The sequence below is a fragment of the Capricornis sumatraensis genome, chromosome 3, assembly GCF_032405125.1.
Source record: "Capricornis sumatraensis isolate serow.1 chromosome 3, serow.2, whole genome shotgun sequence".
Lineage (NCBI taxonomy): Eukaryota > Metazoa > Chordata > Mammalia > Artiodactyla > Bovidae > Capricornis > Capricornis sumatraensis.
Genome location: NC_091071.1, coordinates 51,583,199 through 51,603,008, shown reverse-complemented (window position 1 = coordinate 51,603,008; position 19,810 = coordinate 51,583,199). Strand labels below are relative to the sequence as shown.

The window sequence follows — 19,810 nt, the reverse complement described above, 5'->3', positions numbered from 1 at the left end:
ACCAAGGTCTTGGCTACACCCCATTTTTGTCCTGTTGAATGTAATGCTTGTTTCTGGGATTAGATTTCAGGGTCCTTCAATAAGAAGAGGAGAGAAAGGGAGGTGATGTGTGTCAAGTCATTCAATTAATTCTTTTAATTCAATCTCTGTGTGTGAAAGTCGATCAGTCATGTCTGATTCTTTGCGACCCCATGGACTTTACAGTTCAATGGATTATCTAGGCTAGAATACTGGAGTGGGTAGCCTCTTCCTTCTCCAGGGGATCTTCCCAACCCAGGGATCGAAACCGGGTCTCCCACATTACAGGCAGATTCTTTACCAGATGAGCCACAAAGCAAGCCCAAGAAAACCGGAGTGGGTAGCCTATCCCTTCTCCAGCAGATCTTCCTGACACAAGAATCAAACCGGGGTCTCCTGCGCTGCAGGCTGTTTCTTTACCAACTGAGCTATCAGAGAAGCCCCAGTCAAATCTTTACTTCTCAATTGATGGGAGAGCGACCACAATTCCACTGAATTAGAACAAATACCCTCCCACCATTTCTTTCTTCTTTTCTTCATTCCTTACTTCATTCAATTAAACATTTATTGCAGGGTCTACTGCATTGCAATTAGACACTTATTCTATTATATATAAGGTATATGATTAACATGACATAGTCTCAATCCCTTAAGGATTCACAACCTTCTGAAAGAACCATCTATAAATAAAAATTTTTAAAGTGAAGAAAATAGAGGCATCTATAATCTATAATCAAAGTAGCTAAACTATGCTCATATAGTTATATTCATATGGTACTTTACAAAGGGCTTTCAAACTCTTCAAAGCCAGAATTATGTAGATATCATTAGAATTTTTTAAATTTACAAAAATGAAACTATGCAAAGTAAAACTTACCTTTCTTCCTCTTCCTATAAAAAATAAAAGAATAATTATATTATTTTATGCATACATAGTTATTAAGAATCTCAATATTTATTTCAATAATTTTTATAGAGTCAGAATTTAATTTAAAAAGCTTTCCCTGTCACCAGTAAATAGAAATCCAAATTATTTTGCACCAATATTTTCATAAGAGGCAAAATAATGTACCCTTAGGAAAATTCTGACATTTGAATATTCTTCACAACCTTTATATAGAAAAAAATTAACTATTAAAATTGTAACTAATTATCTTCAATCAATATTCTCTATTTTTGGTTTTTATACTTTTTTGAGTAGGTTATTCATTCACATGATTTTTAAAAAACCTAAAATATATTAATAAAGGTATAGATTGTACAGTGAAAATTTTCCTTGTCCCCTTTTCTCTATGTCCCACATTTCACTTCTCACCAGAGGTCACTATTATGGATTTTCTTTTAGTCTTCCTAACCAGGAACATAATGGAACATTACACGTATTAAAGTCATTATTTGAATTAGTAGTGTTCTAGTTTTCTTCAGATATATCTTAAATATTTTGTTTTGTTTATCCTTAACACCTTTATCCTATATATTGCTATTATAAATGAGATATTTTTATTCCTATCACTCATTCTATGAAGTAATATACAAATATATATAGTTATTCCTATTATTCATTAATATTCATAGAATGAATAATAGCAATAAAAATATAATATTTATAATAGCAATATATAGGTGACTCAGATGGTAAAGAATCTGCCTGCAATGCTGGGGACCAGGGTTCAAATCCCTGGGTTGGGAAGATCCCCTGGAGAAGGGAATGCCAGCACACTCAAGTATTTTTGCCTAGAGAATTCCATGGACAGATGAACCTGGAGAGCTACAGTCCAGAGCCTCACAAACAGTCGGACATGACTGAGCAACTAACACACATACATTCTATGAAGTAATTGTATATAGTATATCTATTAATTTGTTAATTTTATATTGCACTATCTTACTAAATTGTTTTGTAGCATTTTCTTCTCCATTCCCTAAGGTTTTGCAAGTACACAATTATATTTTCTATAAATTGATCATTTAACCTCCTCTTTTCTAATATCTAAACTTCTAACTTCTTGTTCTTGTCTAATTGTTCAGGTGCAGTTAATAATGTTAAATTGTTCTGTGATAATGGAAATAAGGATTGGTCAGAATTTTCATCTGTCCTGTGATGATATATTTATTGGTGTGTTCTTTATCTCATATATTTAGTTAAACGGTTTCATCTTTGCCTTATAGTATCTTCGTATCAACACTGTTGTCAGTACTTTATAAAATTATTCATCATGGAATAAATTGGGCTTTCCTAAATCACCTATTTTCAGGAAATCACATATTTTGCTTTTTTTTTAATATTTGCAGGAGGTTGTGTATTTTGCTCTTTTTTTTTTTTTGCTACCATTGTCTCAACATGCACTTATCCCCACAGGTTTAATTTTGCTTTACTCCTGGGGATTCTGTGCAGATCATATCCACTTCAGGTAGCCCTTTAGTGCCTTGTTTATCATTCCTCCCATTATATCTTCCTTACTGTGTGCATGCTAAGTTGCTTCAGTTGTGTCTGACTCTTTGCGACCCTATGTAGTATGTAGACCACCTGTTGTAGCCCACCAGGCTCCTCTGTCCGTGTGATTCTCCGGGCAAGAATACTGAAGTGGGATCTTTCTTATTACGTGGCTAAAAGTTAAGTTTGGGTATTTATTCTAGGCCAACTGTTACTGTTGAATGATATCCAAGAGGCTAATTGGTAAATTACTGTGTAATGTTTCCATGAAAATACTTTTGAGCACTTCATTATATTTTCTGTTATTTACAGTGAAATTTAGGGGAAAAAATAAAGCCTTGACACTGTCTTGATGAGGGTACATGCAAGCCTCCATTCATGACTGCTAAAACAAATAACCCAAAAGCTTAATATTAATCTTATCTGGTTCACTAAAACAGATAACCATGAACTTGTTTCTCTTATATGTAAGTTTTCTAACATGTATACTCAAATACAGTCTTTGTTAAACACAGACACTTTTCTCCAAAAAAGAAGCTTTAAGAACCAATAATTTATATTATTGTTTTCTCCAGAAAACCCATTCCATTCTGTTGTTTCTCTTAGCCAATATTAAAAGCATTCTGCATTTATGAACCTGTGTAACACAGGGTGCTGTGGCACTACATTACATTAGAAATTATTACTCCATTTCCAAGGGTAAAGTTGATCTCCTCTTAGACATTAATGGACTTCATAGAAAACCAGCAAACATCTTGGAGGCACGAGCATGGATAGGGTAACAAAAGAACATCATAAGTAGTACAAGGAATTCTCAAATTAGACATAAACACTTACATGTAGCCCCAAAAATTCCTCGCTTAAGAAGAAATAACTTTCTTTTCATTACTGTTAGATTAAAGTGGGTGAGTGAAATTACTATGCCAAAGACTACTGAATAGCAGCTTAATTATTCTCTTGGGTTGCTGAATTCTGAGAGCAAAAAACACTGTAACTATAAAGATAAGTCACTTGACAAATTCTGAGTTGGCCTAATGCATTCTTACCAAAATTGGTATTGCCACCTCCAGTTGTATGTGGACAGACAGGACAGCATTCCCCAGGGGGAGTTACGGGGTCAGCACATTCAAGCACATCCTGGCACTGTATCTTGTCACAAAGAATGGCGCCATTGTCACAGACACAGATCTGGCAAGGGGCAGGTTTCCAAATGTCCCTGTTTAAGTACATCTGACCATTCTGGGTGCAGGCTATTTCTTCACCATATCCTTCTAGAATAAGAAGAAAAAAAAAAGAGGTTAGTGATCTGAAATTTCAGGATCTGGGAAATATTTAGGAAGGTAAATTATATTGTGGGTTCTAAAATATCTGGGCTAAGTGGTAGCCTCCTAAGGAGCCAAACACAAATGAGCTTACTCCATTAGTATTTAAAGACAAACATGTAATTCACAATTAAATTATTATGAAACTTATATTGTAGCATGATGGGGGCAGGGAAAATGATCCAAAGTATACTAAATCAGAGTGCTTACCAAAATCATTTTTGAAGATACAAATAATGTAAGATCATGTTTGAGGGATAAAAGTAAACCATTTGAAAAGAGGGGGAAAAGAAGAGTCCTAAACAGAATACATAATTTCAGTGTTTGGTGAACCCTATGTGACTTTAAACTGACTTGAAACTTTCCATTAGTAAATCCCACAACAGAAAACAATAAGTACTCATATATCATGAAGAAAAACTTAAATTCATTTTAAGCATTAAGATTAAAAAAAGCTAATGGTTACCCATTCATGGAGTGGATTTCCGCTAAACATTTGAAAGTAGTTTCCTAAACTGTAGTGGAAATGAAAAGCTTATACAGCCAATGCATTAATTATCTTTGTATCGAAATTAACTAAGTCAGGACCAAGACAACATGGTAACAACCTATTACATAATATCTGCCAAATACTTTTCTATATTTAGATTAAAATTTAATGCAGATTTGGAAATATACATGCACTTTTATACACACAGCAATTCTATTATACATTTACTATAAAATAAACACATACATCTTTAACATTGTGATTCTCAAGAAACAAAACTATAGTATTTTAAAACACAATGTGGATCATAGATCCTTGCTTAATTCCTTTCATTTCCAATTACTTAAATTCAAAGCTCCTTTTTAAAGCTCAAAAGTCCTCCCAGTCCCTTCCTCCCAAAGGAATCAATACAACTTGATCCCTTTGCCTGACACTGCATTTCCCTTCCTCAGCTCCAACTCCAGTACTCACTATCACAGTTTTCTACCTGCCCCCCACAATTCTTCTCTAATCTCTAAAAGCAGACTTTCTTTATCCGGTTGATATGCTTTATAGAAAGCTTTAAACAACTCATTCATCCATCCATCCATCGATTCATTCATTTTGTATTATAAGCAAGATAATTAAACATTTACTAAAATGGAACCTCTAGGCAAAAATGACTGCTTTTATAAGGTTTATCACAATTAGCATTTTTTAATTTATTTTTACTTGTTTATTTTCTTATTTCCACCACCAGGCAATATAAAAGTGAGAACTAGTGTATCTTGTTCAGCATGGTATTTCTAAAGCTTGACATCATACCTTGCATAGAATCAGCATTCAACAAGTACTTTTTCAAAGGATGGACATGAATGAATGAGTGAATCTAAATTATGGTTCACTAAAATTGTACCACTACTTTACAAAAATAAAACTAAAAATTTTTTTTAATGCATTTACAATACGTTTTTGAAAAAATAGTTACATTTAGTAACATTTACATATCTTTCACAATAAATATAGTCAAATGCTAATACAGAACTACAGACAGAAATGATTTCATTTTAAAGAGACATTAGTCTAAATACCCATCTTCATAACTTCAGAAAGTTTTTCTTGGATAACGTTCTTCTCACTGCTCTATGGAATACTTTGCCTCACATATTTAGTCTCTCATCACAGATACTTGGTAAATGGAAAATTGTTTTCAAAGCATGACACCACATCCTGGCTTTTGTGCTATACATAAGAAAAGCACAAAATTTCTAATCTGTCTAATCTTCACCAACAGATGTTTATCACATACTATGCAGCTCATCAGTAAAATAAAATTGGCTCTGTCTATCCAGTGTTACTATAGGCATGCTCAAGGAAGGAGAAAATAAATATCTAGCTTTAACATGCTTTTCTGTGGAACTATTTTGAAAACAAGAAAATAGTACCTCAAAAAAGCAGTGCTACTTGTAGATGAAAAGTCACTTTGAAACAATGTAGTTCCAAGGTGAATGTTTCCATAAAACACAATTTCCATAGAAATGGATTCACACCCATAGTCCATTGAGCTAGTCCATTAAGTACAAAAAAATGGTTTTGTTCATTAACTTTCATGATTAAGACAGAAATATCTAATCACAAGGACTAAGTGCCATTGGCTGAAAATGAGATACACCACAAGTTCAATTTGCTTGCTTCTCACTTGCCACACCCTGGGAGGCAAAAGTGTTCACATGTATTTACAGAGCGTTAAGTGGGCATTCTGAAGGAGATCAGCCCTGGGATTTCTTTGGAAGAAATGATGCTAACGCTGAAACTCCAGTACGTTGGCCACCTCATGTGAAGAGTTGACTCATTGGAAAAGACTCTGATGCTGGGAGGGATTGGGGGCAGGAGGAGAAGGCGACGACAGAGGATGAGATGGCTGGATGGCATCACTGACTCGATGAACGTGAGTCTAAGTGAACCTCGGGAGTTGGTGATGAACAGGGAGGCCTGGCGTGCTGCGATTCATGGGGTCGCAGAGTTGGGCATGACTGAGCGGCTGAACTGAACTGACTGAAGTGGGCATGTGCCTAGTACTGCATATGCAAAATATTAAAAGCATTCTGCTCTCAAAAATATATACTATCATTGTGAAGTGGATCTCAATTTCACTGATGAAACAATCATAAATGGGGAAATAGAGAATATGGAAAACAAACAACAACAAGACGACATACAATGATGTTGTTGATTAAATATCATTAAAATGTGTGAGAGCCTCTTCAGGAGTGAGTTATTCTGCTCTCTGTGTCTCCTTCAGGGTTGGGATAAAAAAACACACTCTTTCAGGCTTGTGTTAACTCATAGGTCAGTTTCTTCCCTGAAAGCTTAAAACAGTTTTGACCTCAATCCAACTGACAAAGAAGTGGGCCACTATCTTACTTTAAATGACAATGTTAAAAGTTAGTTTTATACTCTGAGTCATCACTGGTCCGTTTCCCCGTGAGGATTTATAATTAAATTTAGGATGATGTGGAAAGTTAGTTGGAATGCTTTTAAATGGCAAGGAGATGAAAAACCACATTCGCTGCTAAACCCTGCCTTCTCTTCCCCCGCACAGAATCCATGCACATCCCAGAAGGCACAAAAACTCAGTGAACTCTCATTGTTCGTGTCTGAATGAAAGACATGTACAAAGAAACCCTGGGTGGAAAGTACAGGGTGGCTTGCAGTTCTCAAGTTTGTACAGGGCAATTGTGTACCTTATGCTTATGTTGTCTTTTCTGTTTTCTACATAGATGTTTATTTAAATGGAAAGAAAAGTAAAATAGAGGAAGCAAAATTGCAGCCAATTTGCAGTGAAGCAGTCATGACATAATTATTTTATGAATGACAATATTATTAAAAATAACTAAGAATTTTTATATGACATTCTGAGAGGGTCAATACCATCCTCCTGATTCCTCCATAGAAATCATAAAACTAATGCAAGCTGACATTAGCCTTTATTGAAGGCCCAGAAGTTTAAAAATCATTTCTTATAAAATCTGAAAAAGATCTCCAAAACCAAAAGTACTTTGACACTTGTATTTTTTCTCCGTTTATATTTTTTTAAACTTCCCTATAATTGAGGAGGACTGATAGATTTCTGATTATATTGCCATTATTTTGTAATCTCTCATCGTGTTGTAACTTCCAGAAATTTTATCTTCCAAGCTACATGTTTCTTTCACTCTTACCAAATGTTCCAACAAACTGAATCAATCCATTGCAAAGTCATTGTCACAAACGTCTTGGCACTGATCTCTTAAGAGAGAAGAGATATATTTTATCTGACCATGTTTTGTTTGAGAGTAACTCAGTTGTTCTGTGTTTCTCAAACATCCTCAAAGATTTGTCTTCTCACAAAGTTTAGGTGCTTTGGAATTTGGCTGTAAGAATTCAGTTCTTAATCACTAGATGGCAGACCAAATCCACCATCTTATTATAATAAACAATAAAAACTCAGCCATCAGAATTGCTGTTTGACAACTATGGGCCACACCCTATGGCTACATTTCTTTATAATTATCCTTGTGTAAAAAAGTGTGAATAGAAATGGCCTTATTGAAACCTTTGACTGTTCAGGAGAGATGTAGTTCTATTTTTATTATTAAATTACTGGGCTTTACCTAAAAATTTTGAAAAATACACAAAATAAACCTTCCTAAGCCTATGCTGAACATTCTGTAGACACTGACTGAAGAACTTTCTTGAAGAAATAATATGCTCATCTATCACAGAAATTTTAAATATTTTATTCAGAGAAGCGTTTGTTCAGATCATTGTATCTCACTCGACTGTGAGCTCCTTGGGAGCCAGACATGTATTCATCTCGGTAATCTTCATACCCAATGTTACATAATCAGGATGTGTACTATGGACCTCTATTTTGAAGGAAAGGGAAATGGGTCACTTGGTGCTTCTTGCTAAGTGTACCCCTGACATCTAGACTTGTGTGTGACCAGAAAGGCAGAAGTCCATATCAGTCATAGCAGCTCAGATTTTGAAACAAAAAAATTTTAAGTTAATAGCAGTCCTTCAGCCTTCCTTGGCTTCCCTGGTGGCTCAGACAGTAAGGAATCCACCTGAAAAGCAGGTGACCTGGGTTCAGTCCCTGGGTGGGGAGGATCCCCTGGAGAAGGGAATGGCAACCCACTCCAGTATTCTTGCCTGGAGCATTTCACGGACAGAGGAGCCTAATATGCTACATGACTGAGTGGCGAACACACAGCCTTCCTGGCCCACTTGGTCTAGGTCCCTTTGGAGGTTATGGAAGTCTGGGCTGACATTATTTAAAGTTGCTCTAATTGCAAAAGTTTTTGCAGGGTTAGAATCATGGCAGAGTCAGCTGGTGGCCCCTTGAAGTGGGCAGAGAATGCTTTACAGGGCAAAGAGAATGCAGCAGGGCAGCCTGTCTGGTCCCTATGGACCAAACCACAGATGCTGCCTTTAGCAATGCACAGCGGAGCCCCAGCTGCTGGACTCAGTTCTGGAGAATCTTCCAAGGAAATCCCTCCCTTCCTTCTGCTCTCAAGCACTGTTTATCATCACAAGAGAGAGCCAAAGAGGTTAGAGTATTGAGTTCTTCCTTTAGACCCTTCTGACTCAGTGCCAACAGCTCTGCACTGATCATCTCTCTTTCCCTGTCTGATCCCTCACATTTAAAAAATTAGATTCGTATGAGGCCACCAGAGATAGCTGAGGGGTTCGTGTCACATACTTTGACAATACTTTTCCACCTCAGCCTCCAGGTCTGAGTGGGTGGAGAGGTGAGTAAGAAGCAGACCTGTGAAGTTTTGCATCTTTTGTTACTTCAATCCACTTACAGATTTTTACTTTCCAATAAACCGTCTGAATTTAAATCTCCATTTAGGATGATTACACAAATTATTACTTTCTTGTGTCCTTCTCTATATTTTTTTTACAATTGAATAAAGTCACCTCTCAATGATTATTTAAGCTGAGTTGAATTTCTTTCCCACCAAGATAACATACTTAATATTCTAAAGCAACATAATAAAAATCAATTATGAAAACTTATCTTGAAATTTGAGAAAGTAAAAAGAAGACAACCAATACATAGTATTTCAGTGAAACACAGAAGTACAGATAAAATGAGATTAGATAAACTGTACAAAGGTAGTTAGTTTCTTCAATACAATCATGAAAGTTTTCTGTCTCACGTCCAAGGGCTTTTTAGTTAACTAGTAAAGCTGCTATTTTTCCTTTACTTAAAATGGAAAAAATACAAAGGAAACTTTTATATTGGGTACTACTTAGCTTTCCATGTATCACTGGGAAATCTAAATAACTGTGGCCAAAATGTGAAACTAAAACTGCACAGAATGCGCATGCAATGCTCATCTATGGTTTTGTCTGGAAAACCAACTTTCAGTCTGTTAATCCATTTGACATAGATTTTTTTTTCTCCAAACACAAGGCTCAATAATGAATAGCTGTAAAAACACCACAAAAAGAATTGAGCCTGCCTTATATTGAATACACTAGAAACGTTAGTAATAATATCTCTAGCAAACTCTAGTCCTATTCTCAAATATTATATTAACCCTAAGTGAATAATTAAGTAAAATCTGTGCCATGCAAAATGTGTCTGCTTGCCTAAATGCATGAAAGGTTTTGAATTGTGTTGGATGAAGTCTGGGTACTTAATCTATCCCAGCAATGACATTGCTTAAAATAAAGAAGAGAATCAAAAATCTGCCTAGCCCTCTCTCTCTTCAAATGGGTACTATCATGAGTTTTATGTAGTCATGGATATAAATTTATCTCCTGAGACTGTGGTCATGGAGTATCTGGAGATAAGTAAGTAGCAAATCCTGAGCAGTGTATAGTACCCACATTAAGATTTCCTTCATTTCCTTTACTTTTAGCTCAAATGTCACTTTCTCCATGAAGCTACCCTGACCACCTTACAAAAAATTGAAAACTACCACACACAAACCTATGTCTCTCTCCATCCAACAATCCCTGCTCTATTTTTCTTTAATGTAGTATTTAGCACTTTTGAACCTACTATATGATTGTATTTTTGTCTATTTTTTGCCTCCTTGTGATAGATTTATGGCTCTATAAGGACAGTTATCATTTATTCTGACTTGTCCATTGATATATCCTGATATAGCTTGGGATTTTAGAATAGTAGTCAGGATCATAGTATATGCTTATTAAATATCTGTTGAATTAATTTTAAAATTATGTTATTTAGTTATTTATTATTTAGTTTACTTATTAGTTATTTATTTATTTGTTATTTGTTTTAGCCACTTTAGGTGGTAGTTGTCTTATAATTGTAGAGTTATTGTATGACTAAAAAGAGTTATTTTTATGAGAATATCTAGTATGGTATGTTTAAAAGAGTATAAAATTAAATATTATATATAATAAGACTTAGAATCAAGACAACTCTGTATCTTATGATTTCTTTGCAGGTGCATTTTGCCTTCTTTTCCTATCTTTTCTCATGCAGAAGAATATTCAGGCTTCTAGAGAAAATCTAAACATCACTGTAGTCAGTTTATTCCTTCTACTTCATTCTTTATTGGCTTATTCTTTATTCACTGCCCTCACTCTAGCTAAACTGAACTTGCTCTTACACTGAACTAAACATTCCACAGTTCTCAATGGTTCTTTGACCACATTCATTTTACTACCAATGATTCTAAAGTATTTTGAAGTATCTAAAATGAACCTCCCAGCATCAAGGTCTTTTCCAATGAGTCAACTCTTCGCATCAGGTGGCCAGAGTATTGGAGTTCCAGCTTTAGCGTCAGTCCTTCCAAAGAACACCCAGGACTAGTCTCCTTTAGGATGGACTGGTTGGATCTCCTTGCAGTCCAACGGACTCTCAAGAGTATTCTCCAACACGATAGTTCGAAAGCATCAGTTCTTCGGCGCTCAGCTTTCTTTACAGTCCAACTCTCACATCCATACATGACCACTGGAAAAACCATAGCCTTGACTAGACAGACCTTTGTTGGCAAAGTAATATCTCTGCTTTTGAATATGCTATCTAGGTTGGTCATAACTTTCCTTCCAAGGAGTAAGCGTCTTTTAATTTCATGGCTGCAGTCACCATCTGCAGTGATTTTGGAGCCCCCCAAAATAAAGTCTGCCACTGTTTCCACTGTTTCCTTATCTTTTTCCCATGAAGTGATGGGACCAGATGCCATGATCTTCGTTTGCTGAATGTTGAGCTTTAAGCCAACTTTTTCACTTTACTCAAGAGGCTTTTTTCGGGGCAGGAGGAAAAGGGGGCGACACAGGATGAGATGGTTGGATGGCATCACCGACTTGATGCACATGAGTTTGGGTGAACTCCGGGAGTTGGTGATGGACAGGGAGGCCTGACGTGCTGTGATTCATGGGGTCGCAAAGAGTTGGACACAACTGAGCTACTGAACTGAACTTAACTGAAAGTGAACCTGAAGGAGCTATTTCTTTGTGCACCATTATCTCTCGAGCTAACTTCTGAAACCCATTTCTAGTGCTTTCACTCTGAAGACATAACTTCTATGTTTATCCACTTGAGTATATCTAGAGACCCAAACTAGAATCCATAATACCCGCTTTTGTCCTGATCTACCCTTGGCTCAGATGATAAAGAATCTGCCTGCAATGAAGACCTGGGTTCGATACCCAAGGATCACGGAAAGGAATGCAACCCACTCTAGTATTCTTGGCCTGAAGAATTCCATGGACAGAGGAGCTTGGCAGACTACAGCCCATGGGGTCGCAAAGAGTTGTACATGACTGAGTGACTATCACTATCACCAAGACTTAATTTATGTCTATTTTGTAGCTATTAAAAATTAGAAGGTAATTTCTCTGAAGAACAGGAATGAAATGTTTTTTACCCTTCTTTCTGGTATTCCCTTACCATCATTTCAGAATATAAATCTATCTCTTTAATTTCATGTTCAGCTTACCTACTATAATGCACATTACTGTATAGAAGTCACCTTATTTAAGGGTCAAGCCTCAACATCAGTCTCAACAAAGGACAAATGCTCCAGGAATATTCAGGAACAGAAAGAGAAGTTGTGGCCTTTCCTGGGAAGTTTTCTTAATAACTTTCTAGATGTACAACAAACTTATTCATTGTAAAATTTCCGTGCTTGTAGGGAGAACAATAGACAAGAAAAGCAAAGATAGAAGGAGCACGAAGAAGAGGAGGAGGAGGAGAAAAAGGGAGAAGCAGAGGGAGAGGGAAGGAGGCTGAGAAGATCAACAAGCAAGATAACCATTTCTTCTCCGATAAACTTTTACTACATAGAGAAGGAAGATCAATTTCAAATTCCTTTAGCAAAATACAGAACTAACCTAGTGATATTTCATTATCCTATGTTTGGATAAGAAAAAAAATTTTTTTTTTCATGGAATCTAGGAATTTGACCTGTAAAGCCATGTGCTTCTGAGAAGTTACTGTCCTAAATAACTAAATGTTAGTCTCTCAGTCATGTCCAACTCTTTGTGACCCCATGGACTGTAGCCCACCAGGCTCCTCTGGAGTTCTCCAGGCAAGAATACTGGAGTGGGTTGCCATTTCCTTCTCCAAATAAGTACCCTTATGTAGAGAAAATGTGAACAGGGACAAGCTTTATTACAATTTCAAAAGCTTTAAACTATTAATAATTATTAATAATTATTCAATACTAGTCCTTTTAGTTTTAGATTACAATTTTTTAAATTTCTCTTTATTTCATATTTTAATTTCTTAAAACATGATGACTATAAAAAGTATATAGAGGAAAGGAACACATATTATTTTCTTAAAACATCTGTTGAAAGATTTAGAGTTTTCAAAATAATTTTTGTTATTTGTTCAATCCCAGATAGCTATGGAACACATTTTTGGGCTAATGCAATGGGTTAGCAGATGCTGAGATCAGAAGACAAGAATGTAAAACATTTGCTGATGTGGAGGGTAAGACTTAGGTTGAACAAAAAGATTAATTAGGCTGTTTGTTAAAGGAAAATGTGCCTCAATTTCTCTACTCATGAATGTATAAGAAAAGATAAAATATGATCCTTCACTTTCAGGTGGGATGAAATATACTAGGATATGACAAATAAAGGAAGAAAGAATGAGTGCTGCTGCTGCTGCTGCTAAGTCACTTCAGTCGTGTCCGACTCTGTCCGACCCCATAGATGGCAGCCCACCAGGCTCTCCCATCCCTGGGATTCTCCAGGCAAGAACACTGGAGTGGGTTTCCATTTCCTTCTCCAATTGTCCCTTAGTTTGAACATTTTGCATGCTAGTAAGTTTATGCTCAAAATCCTTCAAGCTAGGCTTCAGCAGTATGTGAACTGAGAAATTCCAGATGTACAGCCAGATTTATAAAAGGCAGAGAAAACAAGATCAATTTGCCAACATTAGCTGGATCACAGAAAAAGCAAGGAAATTCCATAAAAACATCTACTTCTGCTTCATTGATGATATAAAAGCCTTTGACTGTGTGGATCACAACAAACTATGGGAAACTCTTAAAGAGATGGGAATACTAGAGCACCATATCTGTCTCCTGAGAAACCTGTATATGGGTCAAGAAGCAACAGTTAGAACATGGAACAACTGACTGGTTCAAAACTGCAAAAGGAATATGACAAGGCTGAATATCATCACCTTGTTTTTTAACTTCTATGCAGAGTATGTCATGTGAAATGCTAGGCTGGATGAACTACAAGCTAGAATCAAGATTTCCAGGAGAAATATAAACAACCTCAGATATGCAGATATTAGATGCCACTCTAATGGCAGAAAGCAAAGAGGAACTAAAGAACCTCTTGATCAGGGTGAAAGAGAAGAGTGAAAAAGTTGGTTTAAAACTCAACATTCAAAAAACTAAGATCAAGGCATCTGGTCCTATCACTTCATGGCAAATGGATGGGGAAACAATGGAAACAGTGATAGACTTTATTTTCTTGGGCTCCAAAATCACTGCAGATGGTGACTGCAGCCATATAAATTAAAAGACACTTGCTCCTTGGAAGGAAAGCTATGCCCAACTTAGACAGCTTATTAAAAAGCAGAGACATCACTTTGCCAGCAAATGTCCATCTAGTCAAGGCTATGGTTTTTCCATTAGTCATGTATGGATATGAGAGCTGGATCATAAAGAAGGCTGAGCACTGAAGAACTGATACTTTTAAATTGTGGTGCTGAAGAAGACTCTTGAGAGTCCCTTGGACAGCAAGGAGATCAAACCAGTCAATCCTAAAGGAAATCACTCCTGAATATTCACTGGAAGGACTGATACTGAAGCTGAAGCTCCAATACTTTGGCCACCTGATACGAAGAGAAAGATTTCATTGGGAAAGATTTAATCCAAATAAGTTAATCCAAAAATGAATAGAGGCATTATTTAACCCATTTAGTCAATATATATTTATCGAAAAAGTTTTACTGAATACTTGTCTAGTACCACAACACAGTTTAAGTCGTAGGATGAGACATTTGGAGTCCGGCTTCCTTGCCCAAAACAATCAAAATACATAGAAGCTGAAAAAGGTAATGAAACTTTCTTGTAGGAGAAAAAGTAAATTTGCTCAAATGTATATTTCAAGAATTCATTTTGGAAAATTTGCATACACATTGAAATTTTTATAAACTTCATCCTACTTTCTCCTTTACCTATGTGAGCCCCAGGCCCTTTTGAATTATCATTTCATATCCTGGAAATCTTCCTCTGTGTGTTGGAGAGACCTCTGTCTAGTGCTATTTATTTCAATTAACTAGAATTCTCAGGAATAACAACCTGAGGGATTCCTAGGATCCCAAACAAAAATAATCTTCAATCATTTGGGAGAAAAAGTTAAATTTATAAAAGCAGACTTCAAGTAAGCTAGGAGTGAAAGGAATGCAGAATTCCAAAAGGCATTAATTTGTAAGTAGATTGATCATGTCTTAGCGGTCCTTGAAAGTCCTATTTGGTAAGAACATGTATTTCAAACTCTAGGACAGTCTAAATGCGTATCAGTGAGAGAGTGGACAGCCACAGTTTACACCATCCATTGAGCCCCCACAGTCCATCTGCTCCTCTGTGCATGTTTCAGGCTTCCTTGGATGTTTTCGTCATCCAATAACTTTGACGTTAAGATAGCTTTAAATTATAAAGTAAACGCACTGACTCTTGAAAGAAACATCAGAATAGCATAAAATATGCATTTTGATAATAGAGTTTATTTATTTAACAAATATTTATTATCTATCTGTTATTTTGCCAAACACTGGGAATACAGAGATAAGGTAGCAAATTCCTTCCCATCTTCAAGAAGCTCACAGACTTGTTAGGGAATCACTCCAGCAATGGACTAGCAGGAGTTAGTTCTTTAAGTATAAAGCTAGATGCAAAGCCAGGTTGTTGTGGGATATTTAACAGGGGCACTTCATCTAGGCTAGAGGTCTGAGAAGTCAAAAGCGTCCTATAAATGTCCTTATTTCCTTTAATTTAATCCTTTTCAGGTATTTTTAAAGGGCCAAAACTAGTATCCAAAATGGTTTCTTCCAAAAATCCACTTCCAAGCTGTATAATATTGTCACTCCTGGCTCACTTACTGGCGTGTAACTCCTTCTTTCTGCCAACTGGCTGGGATGGGTCTAAAGGAGCATGGGCATTTCCTCTCACTCATTTCTTCCTGTTTTCATTTCTTTGGCATGTGTTCTCCTGTCTGAGAGTCAAACAACAGCACTCTTGTTTCTAAACCTCCCGATGCCTTTAGGTGGGTGCCTAAGAGGGGGGCAGGGATGCGGCTCGTCAATAAATGGAGCTGACCAACAGCACAGAAGCCAGGACATCGCGTGCCGCAGCACAGGAGCAATCAGCTGCCACCAATGACTAAGTCTGGCAACACTGTGATGAAATAGAAACGTGTTTTTCCAGGTCCAGTTCAATGGCCATTTGGAAATTCAGCACAACTGAATTAAAATACCATTCCTCAAAATTAGATACAGAATTCTGGATTATGCTCCCTTGACACTTTAGGAAGTCAAAAATTGTTGTATTGTATAACATTTAGCTTGAAAGACAATGAGCTTCCAGTTTATCTGGATGCCAGTTTATGATTTAGAAAACACTAAGAAATAAGATATTAAATAGCTGTACTAGAAATTCACTTTTTCTATTTTATACCTAGCAAATCCATTCAAATCCATTTCCATACATTAGATAAGTATATATCAAGAGTCTGTGTTTGACCGTATCCCAGAGAGTTACAAAAGTAAAAGACATATATCCTACTCCAGAAAAACTTTTACTTGAGTAAATAAGAAGGAAGTTTACAAAATCATGCATATATAAAATCATGCAATATAAAAACAAATATTTACTAAAGACTATCTAAACATAAATCATCTTCTATCCAGTTATTTCTCCAATGACCACAATTAGTCAGGAAAGCTCATTGTATATTCTAGGTTTGAGAAGTTATGGGTGAGAAATCTAAATGATGAGATCAAGATGAGCTGAAATTATCTGAGGAGAGTGAATAAAAGTGGAGTCTAAAGTAGGTCTTGAAAAATGCAAACTCTTTGAGATAGTGGAGGTAAGGAAGATTGCCTGGAATGGGAGCAGGAACCACCTAAAAGAGGCATGGAGAGGAGGGCAAACATGTCATATTAGTAAGGAAAAGAGAGGACATGTGAATTCTTGGTGTGAGCAATGCTTTTTCCTCTAGGAGGGTTTTCTTGACTTAACCCTTTCCCACATGCTTCTCTGTGCTCTGATTTTATCTTATCCATACACCTAGTAAAATACCTGCAAAAATCTGTCTATTGTTTGTTTACAAGTAAACACTACCAGGCTATACATTTCATGAGGGAGAACACATTTAATTTCTCTCTGCATTGTGAACGTAGAACAGTGTCTGACACACACAACATGTCCAACTCTTTGTGACCCTATGGACTGTAGCCCCCCAGGTTCCTCTGTCCATGGGGATTTTCCAGGCAAAGATACTGGAGTGGGTTGCCATGCCCTCCTCCAGGAGATCTTCCCATTCCAGGGACTGAACCCAGGTCTCCCACATTGCAGGCGGATTCCTTACCAACTGAGCTACGAAGGAAGCCCAATACTGGAGTGGGTAACCTGTCCCTTCTCCAGGGGATCTTCCCAACCCAAGAACTGAACTGGAGTCTCCTACATTGCAGGAGGATTCTTTACCAACTGAGCTACCAGGGAAGCCCAACAACATGTCCAGAAGAATGTATAAGTAGCTTTCAGGAATATTAATCTAACAAAAGAGTTGAAGATGAAAACAAATGAGACTAATGGCCAGTACTTTTTAAAATATTATACTGTAGTCAGGAGAAATAGTCATTCTGGGAATTAGAGGGGTAAATCCAAAGGACACAAGATAGAAAATATGTAGAGTGTGATTAACTATGGATGGGATAAGGTATTAGAAAAACTAGAAAATAAATTTAAAGGTTAATAATAACTTCAGGAAAGAATGGAGGAATTAACATCTATTGGATACAGTTGTATATTGAATGTGTCCACCCAGAGGGTATGTTGGCCTTTCTTGGAAATAAGTCTTTAGAAGATGTAATTAATTACATTGAGGATGAATTAGAATAGAGTTAGTCCTTAATCCAACATGACTGGTGTCCTCATAAAGAGAGGAGAAGAGAGCACACAGAAAATCACAGACATGCGTGATAGAAGCAGAGGGACTAAAGTGTGGCAGCTGCAAACCAGGGAAAATCCAAGATTGTAAGGCAGATCCCAGGAAGGGGCAAACAAGGCTAATCTTCAGGTTTCTGAGAGATCATGGCCCTGCCGAAACCTTGATTTTGGACTAAAGCCTCCAGAACTGTGAGACAATACATTTCTGTCGTTTCAAGCCACTCAGCATGTTATACTTTGTTATACGGCAGTCCTGGAAAACTAATACAGATAACTGCAGAGAAGGAGGATGGCCTTGACATTGAATGAAATGAAAGTTTTGGATAGATACATAAATTTGATTGGAAAAAATTATAAACCCTGTATAAGTCATATTTGGATGAATATTAAGGAATAACAATGAAGTATAAATATTAGTAGCTACTATTTATTCCGTTGTAAGAGCTATGCTAAATTCCTATGTACATTTTATATTTAATCCTTAAACCACCCTGGTAGAGGCTTGGAGTCAATCAGGATTACAAAATTAGTGAGTAGCAGAGCCAGTATTTGAGCAACTACATCCTCCTAACTACAACATTCTAAATTAGACTGCTACCTTAGACAGTATATAAAAGAAAGACAATTTTGTATATACAGGACTTAAACTTCGCACTCTTAACTATAGATTTTGAATATTGAGAATAATAACCTGACAATCCATATGAAGGATGATGAGCAAGAGGAGTCTGGACTGACTTGAAAGAAAAATTTTAAAGAGTAAAACACTCTTAGAGATGAGGACAGGGAGAGGGAGTGTTGTGTGTTTTTTTAATGAGTTTGTTATCAAAGGGAAGCAAATGAAACATACTAAGAATATGAACTCCATTTTTTCTTTCTGTTCAGCTCCCAACTCTAAACAGTCAATATTTCATTTCCTGATGCTATGCCTGCGCAGCTACCAAATGTTACCATTCTAATATCCTGTGAAATTTCCCCTAGCTTTTCTGAGGCTTCACAGGATATTGATGGGGAAAACTAGCTCCATGATACAAATAAGCTCTCAGACATTTTGATGAGCATGGGTAGTTAATGACTGCATACCAACTATTATTCAGTTCTTTTTCAGACTGGTTTATAGAGCACAGGAAATGAACATTTCCCGCAGAAAATTCAGCTTACATTGCATAAAGGTGATTTTCCTCATATGAAACGATATACTTTATTCTATCTACTTTATTTAAGCTAAAAAAGGATGCTGAAAAAGCCATTGGGGGAAATTCAACATTAAAAAATACAATTTAAAAGCAAACCATCAAACACCTGCTTCTTAAATTACATCATATTCAGTTCATTTCCTTTCATTTTCCTGAAGTCTGAACTAGTCTTTACAAAAGTTAACTATTTTCTTTTTTTAACATCTAATCTTCTCTTAAGAGCTTTGAAAATAGAAATTTCCTCAAAGAACAAATCTACAACCTCAAGTTTTTCCTGTTTAATAACTATCAGTTCAGTCACAATCTATTTGACTGGCAATCATGATTAGAACTAAAAGGAAATAATGGAATAGATGTGATTGGACATTTTGCTTTATGTTAAAGAAAAAAGAGAATGTGATCTAATAAAAATGTAATCCTGATCCATTTGTGTCTTAATCTATCAGGAAATAATTGGGTTAATCTGGATATCTTATGATATTAATGGAACAGCAGTGATTAAGATTTATTTAATGGAAATTTTTGGCTAAATATCAAATATAAAGACTGATGGGATTTATCATGAGCTCAGTCAAATTTTCATGACTGGATCACAGTATCAAATAAGACAATTAGGTGAAAATGTGGGCTATATATAAAAACAAACAAATGAACAAAGAAACAAAAACCCTTACAGTATATCTCCACCAATAGAAATCTCCCTG

At 36.2% G+C, this 19,810-nt stretch overlaps 1 protein-coding gene across 1 annotated transcript in view; it reads right to left on the bottom strand.

The window, feature by feature from the left end:
- COL5A2 (collagen type V alpha 2 chain) overlaps positions 1-19,810 on the bottom strand; it is a 148,801-nt gene that overhangs the window by 71,590 nt on the left and 57,401 nt on the right. Inside the window, exons 2-3 of the mRNA XM_068968767.1 lie at positions 3,499-3,723; positions 896-909 (exon numbers count right to left, since the gene is read on the bottom strand). Coding sequence (XP_068824868.1) covers positions 896-909; positions 3,499-3,723 — 239 coding nt within the window. The remainder of the gene's footprint in view (positions 1-895; positions 910-3,498; positions 3,724-19,810) is intronic.